This window comes from Ammospiza caudacuta, chromosome 6 (assembly GCF_027887145.1).
Source record: "Ammospiza caudacuta isolate bAmmCau1 chromosome 6, bAmmCau1.pri, whole genome shotgun sequence".
Lineage (NCBI taxonomy): Eukaryota > Metazoa > Chordata > Aves > Passeriformes > Passerellidae > Ammospiza > Ammospiza caudacuta.
Window position 1 is genome coordinate 22,224,108 of NC_080598.1, and position 11,665 is coordinate 22,235,772.

General features: G+C 38.5%; 1 protein-coding gene across 1 annotated transcript; it reads left to right on the forward strand.

Moving 5' to 3' along the window:
* The first annotated feature begins 930 nt into the window (after positions 1–930).
* On the forward strand, positions 931–8,574 carry GAL (galanin and GMAP prepropeptide). The gene is made up of 6 exons (XM_058807714.1): positions 931–1,047; positions 1,157–1,237; positions 1,877–1,931; positions 2,958–3,044; positions 6,139–6,216; positions 8,306–8,574. Exons 2-6 carry the CDS (start codon positions 1,157–1,159, stop codon positions 8,356–8,358), a joined length of 354 nt encoding a protein of 117 aa, XP_058663697.1. The 5' UTR covers positions 931–1,047; the 3' UTR covers positions 8,359–8,574.
* Positions 8,575–11,665: the final 3,091 nt, after the last annotated feature.

The following is an 11,665-nucleotide window of genomic DNA, read 5'->3' on the forward strand; positions in this document are numbered from 1 at the left end:
TAAGTATAACTTATTCTGTGCAACGTCTGTCTGTGATGTTTTCTCATTGAAAGAGAAATGAACTTGAGGGACTCGCAGAGAATAAACTGATTAGTTGTAGAGAAAGTACAATTTGTTAGGGGGAAAATGGAACCAATACGGGAATCTCTGCTTTATAATTCAGTTTTGCACGTCCCGATGCCATCAGCAGCCACAACTAAGGTGAGCGAACTGGTGAAACTCCGCTGCTTGTAAATGCACAGACCGGAGCAGGTCTAGTCGCTGGAGAGAGCTGGATCCCTGGCTTTTATACTTAACCCCGAAAGAAATGCTGTCAGCCACAGAGCGGCAGGAGGGACAGACTGGTGCCGGACACCGGGCACCGCTCACAGGGATGGCAGGGGGCTGTGGGTGAGCCCCGGGAGCTGCAGCGCTCGGCAGCAGGGCAGGGCAGGGCACAGGGGCTCTTTCTCTCAGGTGCCTTCTCCCTGGCACCCTCCCGTGCCCGGGTCTCTGAGCAGCGATGTGCACTCCCTGGCCCCCCTTGGGTCTCTGAGCAGCGATGTGCACTCCCTGGCCCCCCTTGGGTCTCTGAGCAGCGATGTGCACTCCCTGGCCCCCCTTGGGTCTCTGAGCAGCGATGTGCACTCCCTGGTCCCCATTTGGGTCTCTGAGCAGTGATGTGCCCTCCCTGGTCCCCATTGTGTCTCCGACCAGTGATGTGCCCTCCCCTGTCCCTCTCTGTCCCCCGCTGTCCCCCTCGGCCCCGGGCACAGGGCAGGCTGACGGCCCCGCCGCAGCTCCCGCTCCCCGCGTCGTGCTCCCAAGTGCCCCTAATTGGATTGCGGTAATTTCTGCCCTTCCTAGAGCGGCGGGGAAGGGCCCGGGGGAGGCGGGGGGAGCTGTGGGCGGCTCTCGGCTCCCGGCTCCCGGCGCGGCCGCTCCGCTGCCCATAAAGCGCGGCGGGAGCGCGGCGGGGCCGCGGCCATGCAGTGAGAGCCCGCCTGGGACCAGCCCCGCTCCGGCCTCGCCACGGCAGCTCTGCGAGGGACAGACCCCCAGCTCAAGGTACCCCGGCCCTTCTCCCGGGGGGAACCGGGCTCCCAGCCCTGGAGCCGCTCCCCCCGCGCCCCGGGACGGGCCGAGCTGCGGTTTAACCCCGAGCGGCTTCTTGCAGATGCAGAGGTGCACCGGAGTCCTGTTCCTGTCTCTAATCCTTTGTGCCGCCCTCTCGGAAACACTCGGGCTGGTTTTCTCAGTAAGTATCCGTGCCTCAGCGAGCGAGGGACCGCCGCGAACCTCCCACGGATGCGCACTGTTCTTAGATGTAGGGGTTGTAAAGGAGACAGCACTCAAAACCATTTCGGGCTATAAACAGTTTGCCTCTTCCCCCCCCCCAGCTAAGAATTTCGAGATTTTGAATACTAGCACTTTTATTTAAAAAAAAATACTATAACTAAGAATGTCTAGTTGCTAGACCAAAATGGAATGGGTGTCCCACCTGCCTCTGAAAAGGTGATGTACGTATGGACTTCTTTTATGAAGAGGTTGCCATGTAAACCCAAGCATTAAAAAGAAGCATTGCAGTTTGCTAAGGAGGCTATCTGGTGGCAGTATAAACTTCCAGTATAAAGTTGAAATTTCTGCCTCCAAAGTGTGACTTGCAGTCATCACTTATGTGGTGTGAAATGTTCAAACCGCATGGATGTCAATAGCAACACTATAGACTTAGACAGGGAAGGGGCAAGAGTTCGCCATGAATATTTACTGCAATATGATTTGCTTTACTTTTTAAATATTTTTTTTCCTTGATTTTGAGCTTTCAGAAGACTCTGCTAAGAGAATGTCCTTTTTTGTGTAGGTCATGCAATAACATACTTGTGGTTTTTCCTTCAAGGCAAAAGACAAAAGGGGTTGGACTTTGAATAGTGCTGGTTATCTACTTGGGCCACGTAAGTGAGGCACTTCTTTTTTCATTATTTCAAAATGCAAAAATTGTGTTATTCACTTCTCTGAATACAGCAATTTTGTCGAAACCTGCAAGACTGAACAAACTCATCTGGGAAAACACTTGTTTAGATGTTTCTTACATGCCTGTCATAGGACTGAGTTGTCTTAGACCACAGCTGTTCTTTTCTAAAGAAGTGTGATGGGAGGCCTTATGTCCAGAAACACATCTGCTCACATTTGGTGAGCAGCTTCTGAACTGTAATTTTCATATGACAAATACATCACCACCAGAAGTGTTAAAAATTCCTACAGCATCATAGATGTCAAGAGCAGAATGACAAAATGTGTACCTCTCCATGTATTTCAGATTTCACCTCTAAATCTTTTTACAAACTTTCACTACTTGACTTTATAAGACTAATTTTTTTTTAATTAAAGCAAAATTAATTAAAACAGTAACTTGCAAACTCAAGACTATTAGCAGCTCACTATGTGTAAAACCAATATACAAGGTGTTCAAAACACAGGGCACTGGTTTACAGATGTAGGTAACAAATTCAGGTTTTAAGAAAAGAAATGCAGAACGAAGCAGTTCCAAATATTTGTCCCTTTACCATTTATTCTGATGAATGTGGCAAAATTCATCACCAGTGTTTCTGTATTTTCAGTCTCAGTAACACATAGACAAATACTACACATACTTACTCTGACATTTTTCATTCTTTTTAGCTAACAATAAGGATACATAAAAAAGAAGTTTAATGCATCTTAATTGTATTAACTAGTTCTGTAAATGCCTGGAAGTATATTTGCCCAAAGCACATCTAAGCAAATTGGAAAAAATACTGTGGGGAAATGATCTTGTCAAAGAGTTCTATTTTACATCTAAGATTGGACAGTAGGAATCATCCTTTGTTGCAGGTCATATTCATCAGCTTTTACTGCTTATCATATTGATAAGCAGCAGGTCATAATGATAAGCTTTTACTGAGTCAAATAACTCCTCTGATTTTTAATTTATTTATCAGATGCAGTAGATAACCACAGATCTTTTAATGACAAGCATGGTTTCACTGGTAAACGTGAAACACTGCCTGAAGAGGATATTAAAGCAGGTAATGAAATCTGGAAATAAGCATTTTTGATTTGTTTTTATGTTAAGTAATTTATTTACTATTGAATTTACTACTGAAATTACTGTTGAATTTATTGAATAATTTACTATGGAACTGACTATTTGGATACAAAACTATTTCTGCATTTCAACAGAAATCCTAATAAACATATGAAAGGAAGAAAAATGACATTTGGCCACTCAATGTGATCTTTATATGGTCATAGATTACAATATCTAAGTGATTAGGAAAATGTATCATAATTTTGTGGCTCTAAATGTGTAATAGGTCATGTTGCTTTGAAAAAACTTTGGTTTTTTTCTCTTTTTATATGTTAAAGTAAGTATTTCAAATGTCACTGTGGCCACTCCAGAATTAATTGCTTTTTGGTAGAGACTCTATAAAGGTGTCTTTCAGTAATGAAAGCTATAGAAAATACAAACTCCCAAGATTTCCTATGATTAAGCAAGGTGGCTTATCTTGATTAAAAGACTGAGAACCTGGTCACAACTGAAGTCAAAATACTCAGATGTTTCATGTGCCAGAATTTAGTAAATGGCAGTGAAAAGGGTGCAGCCATGTTCTGGATTTGTCATCCAAAGCTGGGCCTCTAAAATACAAATATATGTCTAGACTCCCTTATGAAGAGAAGCTGACAATTTTTAGGCTTTATTTTGAACACCTATTTCAGGATAAGGCGTAGAAACTTCTAGAAAAACCAATTTTATCTCCTGAGGAGAAACTAAACCTGCTGCAGACATCTCAAGTGAGCTGGGATGAATCTCATCCTTAGGCTGATAAAAGTGACCACAGTCCTTACTGAGTGCATTTATCACTGCTCTAATGGGGGCAAAACAGAGGGTTTGGAGCCTATTTTAAATAACACCCAGAACAGTGCAAATGTAGTTAACACTAAATAAGTTCATAAATAAAGGACATGTGCTTAATTACAATCTCATACATACATACTCCATAAAGAGAAGAGAAACATTAATGCATTTCTTAAGTGTTAACACTCTCTGAAGGACTGTCTGTTTAGTTCTGGCACAGCTACACAGTGAGGCTTTGGGGTTTGTGTGTGTAGTATTTTTTTTTTTTTTTGGTGCTGTGCTTTAGTGGGGTTTTTTTGTTTGTTTTTTTAAGGAAAGGAATCCAACCCTGCTGTTTCAAATACCAGAGTTAAAACAATATATGGCTGGTAAAAGCCAATGTAAAAGTAAAGGATTTGTAATCTAGTAGTAGAGATCACATTGCAGCATGGTGCCATTTGTGCATATCTCCGGTCCCTTATAGGAATATGAACTTATGGGTTTATGGAACTCTCTTCCTGGGTACTGGTAAACCTCAACAATTGCAGATAAACCCAACCAAACTTGACAGGATGAGACTTCAAAATTACACAGCTGCCTGTGCTATGAACTTCATTCTCTTCCCTCAACAAATATTTCTTTGAAGCTGAAGTTTATTACAGATTTCTACAATTACGGAGTTCCTACCCAAAGGAGATTTAAATATCTATATATATCTAATGCATAAGAAATTCATAAGGTAATCAGTATATTATTTTAATTGAAAATGAAGGCTTTCTCCTGATTATTTGCAAAAGCCCCTTATAATGGCAATATATGCACATATTATTTTGTTAATGTGAAAGAGTTCCTGCAAAGGACTGTGCTCTCCTTGAAGCAATACTGCAAAATTCAAAAGCTCTCCAGATAACCTAGAAAAATTTGTAAGCTGAATTAGGGACTGAACATTAGGTCCAGGAAAAAAGCCCACAACAAAAATACAACCATCTATGAGCATAATTAGTCAAATCTTCAAGTTACAAGATCATAATGGTTTGTTTACTGAAATCTGCAAGTTATCCACTATGCAGAATTAAGGTAAATAGCAGAGCAATACGTAAGTACAATATTTCCAAGTTATGGAGGAAAAATATTTATCCAATAAATTTCACATGGATAAAAAAGTCTTGAAAAAATGTGACCAATATAATAATAACAAAATTCATAACAGGTTAGGTGGGAATAAAAGCTAAGGAAAAATTCAAATAAAAGAGTATTATTAATGCAAATAATGTCTTTGTGTGAGTTCAAAGGCTGGAACACAAGATTTTTAGGTGCAAACATATTAAATGCATTCTTAAATGCTTATTCTCCTTTCACCAGAAACCTTTGTGTCCCTTGCAACACTCATCAATATTTTAAATTTGTACTACAGAGCTCAGTCTGCCTTCTGACCCATCTGATAATGTTTTCAGTGATGTAATAATGGACTGTTGGTTCTGGTACCCACATCTGTGTGCAGAGAGTTAAACATCTTGGGGAAATTACTTAACATTTGTTCTTAATAGACAGCCGTTCTCCATCCTCCTAAAAGTAGCAAGGTGTCTTCCTCCAACTCCTGGCTGATGTTTTTTTCTCTCATTTACAGATGCAGAAAGCATCCTTCTCTAAAGTGCAATAACAAGCCCCCACTAGGCCATTAAAACAGCATCCAAAAGCTATTTTCACAAGCTCGAAGACAAGTGTATTGGATTAGATACCTGTGTGAAAACAGCTTTCTGGACTTGTAGAAAAACACCCAGGCCTAGGTTTTGGGCCACAAATCACTTCTGTGTAATTTGAAAGGCTTATTTGGAACAAAGTCAGGCTACTTTGAATGAACTTTTGAATGAATGAACTTTTAACTGTTCTGTAAGGCTGATGAATTTGTTTGCTACGTTTGAAATTTAACCCATTCCTGCAGGCTCAGGTGGAGACAAGAGAGAGAGCTGGGGACAGAGGATAATTCTCTTCTGCAACAGATCTCTTAAGGCCTAGAGACCACAATCATTAAGGTGTCAAAGCAGCTGCCATGCAGCAATGGCATACAAAGCTGGGTAAATTTGATTCTCAGAATTGGAGTCCTTAGAGCAGCTCTGCCCTTCCATGGAAGGAGGTTTTCCATCAAGGATTTTAAGGGAAAAGGAATTTCAGATAGTTTTGGTGTTTTTTTCCCCTCCCCAGAGTACTCATTAACTTAACCACAGAATCTCATATGATGTGTTTGAACCATGTTAACAGTGAGTAACAGGCAGCTTGTTTCACAGGGAGCCTTGGGAGACCCCTGGCTGATGAAAACATTGTGCGCACAGTAATTGAATTTTTGACCTACTTGCATCTGAAAGGTTAGTGAATAACTTTTATTCTTTCACAGTTTCTGGTAAGAAATTTGCTGAGGAGGCAAGACTATGCCTAAGGTACACATCTGCTGCAGATTTGAGTGTGCAAGACTTGCAACAGCATCTCTGGCATCACTGTCATGCACAGAGTGCAGGTGATCCTGAAAAATTGCAGCTCAGTGCAGATCAGATGCAACAGAGTTCTGAAACCATCCCATCACTTGTTAGTGCCTAAAGGAACACATCTCTCTTTTTGCATGTATTCTGCAATAAAGTTGCAAGACAAAATTGCAACAACACTGAGCTGAATGTTGGCAAACAGCTCAGACTGCTCTGGAGTAAAAGCTCTGTACAGCCTCACGGTTGTGATGAGAGTTGTAGTGCTGAGCTCACAGCTGGCTCTGTAAGAATGGTAACTTTACTATGGAATTTATCTCCTTCTGAGTTTTCATTCATTTTGCTTTAAAAAAACCTAAACAAACACAATATTCAGCTTTTAAAAACCTCTTCAGCTCTTCTAGAACTGTCTACAAAATGTATAAAACCATTGTAGATAGTTGCAAGGAAACCAACAGGTGGAAAAAGCTTATTCTACTCCAAACGTTTGAGGATTTTTTGTGTCTCAAAAGGAGACAATTCAATAAATCAGTAACTTCCATGTTATTACTCTTGTATACAACAAATTGTAAGCAACTTTGTGGCAAGTGTATGCTGTGGAAATGTGTGTACATTTGTATTTTTATTTAATTATTAAAAGAGACTTTCAACATATCAGTTCATTTTCTGCATACCTGGGTTGCTTTTTACTCATTGTTCTCTGAATTATTTGTATCTACCCAAGGAAAATAATTCTCATTACTGAAAAAGTGAACCCAGTGTTTATTGAATTGAGTTTGCATTTGAAAACAAAACCTCTGTATAGCTAGTCCTAAGGGCCTGAAATAATTCAAGCACATATTTAAAGCAGATTATTAGCATATGTATTTACTGTGGACAAAGTAGTTGTTTGTTGTACCACTGTGAAGAAAGAGCCCAAAACTCCTTTACTCTGCTGTGTGAGCCTAGGAAGTAAAATCAATATTTGGACACAGCAAAAAAGGGGTAAAATAACCTCAATCACACACCTTCTGCATAGGCTAAAACCTGCTAAACCAGACAAGAAAATAAAAAGCATCTCACAGAAATACAAATTACTTCTTCCCTGCAACAAATGAGCTTAAAAGGCTCCCTTCTTATGACTGTGATGACAAACAGTTGTTTTTATTCAGAAAAGGTGTTGGTATTACCATGTCCTCATGAAAAACAAAAAAGGAATCTGCAGATCTGCTTTTTGCAGACATAGTTCTTGTAGTCTCAGGTTGCAACAGACACAGAATGTTGTCACATGTTATCTCTTAACAATATTTATTGGAAAGGCTTAGTACAAACTCTTACACAAACACAGATCTGTAAATTAAGCAGCTGAATACCATATTTTTTATTGATAGAAATCCTTCAACACATTTGCTTCAATGAAACCTTACTGCATTAAATACATTGGTTTAGAGATGTTCCTTGGTGGGGGAAGGGGCAAAAGCCTCACTCATGGGATTCAGATTCAGGCAATAGTGATTCAGATTAGATATACATTTTAATCTGCATGAAAAAAGCAGTATTTTTACTGCTAAGAAGTACCTTGATAATAACTAAAAGTGGCCTTCATCTTTTTCTCTTGGAAATTATTCCCTCCAGCTTTGAGTGCTTCTCATAAAAAGCAAAATGTAGAATGGCAGCTGTAATTAGATAATATTAAGTCTTATGAGATGCTGGGATCCAGCAATATCAATTGACATAATAAAATTAATATAATTGTTGTTCTGTCACTGCTGTTTCTAAAATGTTGGAATTGTATCAGGAAGATATTATTGACATTCAAAAGGAAAAAACCCCAGTATTTTATAAATTAAAATATGACAAGTTCAAAGATTTGTCTTTTCTAATTGAGAAAAATATTCCTAAAATTATATATTACTGAAACTGGATTTCATTACTTAATTGCTAAGATAAATATGCATATTTACATATGTGTTAATTATCTTTTTCTCCTGTTTTTCAGAGGTGGGAGCACTTGACAAGCTACCTACACCAGAGGAAATGAACCAGTCTTGAAAAATTCATTTTTATTTTGTTGCAGTGTAGATTTAGAATGAATTCTAAACAAAAGACCAACATGACCTGAAGTTAAGAAGTATGGTTTGCATTTATTTGATAAATGGTAAACAGCATTCTGCCCTCTGGTTGGTTTGTTGGATTATTTTTTGCTTTTTTTATCCTTCCATCCCTCTCCTGCAATGTCATTGTGTATAATTTTGCTTTGGTAATTTTTTCTGTTGGTAAATGATAAAATAAAAATAAAGAGCAATGAAGTTGTTTCATTTTAAAATTATGTACATACCAGCACACAATGCATAGAAATCGTGGGGTAAATTGTAAGATTACACTACACTACTCTGCAATATTAGAGCAGAATAAAACATATACATTGTATATTGGGTACTTTAAATAACAGGAAAACAACTTCAGAGTGCTGCCATGCAGAATCATTTTAAGCCACAGATCTGTCTATACCTCTGTGCTTCAAGGAAACATTACTCCCTGTTCCTATTTTCACAGACATGACATAAACTCCAGTTCATAATAAATTTCACATTATTCACCTGTACTCCACTGGCCCATTGGCTGGAGCATACCTGGATGCAATGCAGATTCAAGTGTTGTGTGCAGGTTTACACAAATCCTTTGTGTAGGATTCCGTGTCATTGAGACATGGGGCTGCAATCTTAATGAAGAAAAGCTCCTGGCTGCTACCAGATTAAAAATATACTTGACGAGATGCTTCATTCTGAGTCCAGCAAAGCATTTGGGTCCATGTTTAATCCATGCAAAACAGCTTTGATGTGCTGGACCAGGATGCTAGGCCTGCACACAATAAATGTCAGATCAAGACTGAGGAAAGGTTTGAGATGTTACAGAACCTTAGAAAGGTTTTTCATACTCAGATGACTTTCAGCCTCTGCACAGTGCAATGAAATATCATCCTTTCACAATGCTGACGTGCACTGCAGTGCACAGACTGACAGAAATTTTGCAGACCTTTATTATCTGATCTGTTTTTTCACTTTTAGCATAGCAGAATTCTAAAAGCCTAGGCACCATTGTGTGCTTTGTACCCAGCCAGGCATGCCGCCCTGTCACTCAGGCTGTGCTCTTCCTGTGATAATCACTCAGCCTCTGATCTCATGTCTCATGTTTTCACTTTCCAAAGTGTCAAAATACACTTCATACCAGATCCAGTGTGCTTCTGAGCAAAGCCTTCACACTATGTTTTACTGGATTTCTCTTTTTTTCTGCAGAGTAATGAAAGAAGTATACACTGCTAATATGCATGCTGTTCAACATTATTTGGCAAATTTATGGGCTTCCCAAAATGTGAAAAAATAATAAAGTGAAATTTAACCTCTGTACATTAGTATAGCTCAGTAAACCCAAACTCTCATTTCCTCTAGTAATGTCCACACTTCTCACATAACCTTGAAATAACCTCACTAAAATTAAGAGGTTTTCTTTTCTTTGACTTCCATGGACTTTGACTCATTGCTAAAATCCAGGATCTATTTGAAGAACTCAGAAGCAATCCATCTCTGGCAAAGCAGCTGAATCTACGATCAAATAAAAGGAACTTCATTTTAGCATTGAATTTCTTTCCTTTTCAAAAAGAATAAGAAATTAGAAATAATGGGATAGAATGAGAAAGAGTTATTACTTTGATCCAATTAGTATATCTTCAGCTCCTTAGAGTTGGAGTCATCCTGTTAGAATGGTCATTCAAAATTCTGAAATTTGAGACTATTTGAAACAGTGGAAAACTCATAGGATCAGGAAGATTTACAGCACTGTCTAAGCAGGGAGGCTCACAAGGTTTGACATTGTGCTGCACAGTTATATGTATATATTATAGAAACCAGATTATTATAAACTAATTACCAAAAGCAGTCCACATACTTTCATTTAATAATTTCTGCATTCAAACACATATTTGATAATATTCTGAAATAGAGACAGGTAAAATTTTCACCTTGTTTTTTCACCCTTGTAATGCCTCTTATCTTTGCAAATATGAAGGGGGGAAACCACAGTAAGGAGTTCTTTTGGATCGATTTCACAATTTCAGTAACATTATTATTTTATTAACACTCATTTTATTTAAAGTATGTCTTAAATCACTTCCTCTCAAACATAAGTTCTGAAAATATTTGGAATAATATCTCCATGATGAACCTCTTGGACAAACACCTGATAAAAATGTCCAATGTCCTTTAATCCACAATTTGAAAACAATAAGTTTCAGTGGGGCAAATGGGCAATAAAAGAATCCTACATTTCAGTAGAAAATAGGAATAAAAATCCCCTTTTCCATCTCATAGTATCATTTATTGCTTATTTGCATATATTCTATTCCATTGTTGTGTAGGATTAGCTCAAATTTATATTTACACTACAGAAAAAAGCCAAATAAACACCCCAAAAGAGTAAACATTTCTTGTAATGTTTGCCAGTGATATGAAATTACCCTTCATGCAAATTTAACTCTGACAATGAACAGAAGGCTTGCATGATGCTGAATGACTGGACAATAAAATGGAAGATGAGATTAAATGCTGATGCAAGCAAATTATGTACGCAGAGAAAAACAATTCTAATTTTACATACACATGCTCCAAATTATGTCTGGAAATACAACTCAGACTCATTGGACACAGTCCTCTATCCATGTTCTTTTAAACCTCAACAGTGGATAGAAAGCCAAAGGGAATAGTGGGAATCACAATGAAAATATACCATTCCCAATTTTGATACCAATAGCAGTTCTGGGGAACTTTTTCACTGCGGAGAAAAAAATCACTGTCAGGGCAGAAAAAACACAGGGAAAAGTGACAAATATTTTTACAGTGATTTTCATACACAGAGAAACGAAATAGGTGGGACATGAGAATCTTAAATGTTGTGCTAAAAGTGCTTTTTCTTATAACACAAGATATAATTATTAAATGCCAAATGATGAGAAAATTATCAAGTAAACTTTTAAACTCCACACCCAGAAAAACCCAGAAGGCTTTTCCATGCATCTCCTGATGAAATTGTGGCACAGGACTTTGTGGAAGCCATAGGTTCTGAAACAGTTATATTCATGGAAGAAAAGTCCTTCAAGTTCCAAATGTTTAATTAATTTTTTCAGACCAAATTAGGGACATGAGAGCACAGAGCTATAAAACAACCCTTAGAACCTGATCTAGGGATTAATTAAACAGGACTCCTTCAGCTGCACAGTATTTGATGCCAGTTTACAACAGAAACATGGAATTCAGATATATTTGGCTAAAAATTCTGGAGAAATACTGAATTCTGAGCACTACCT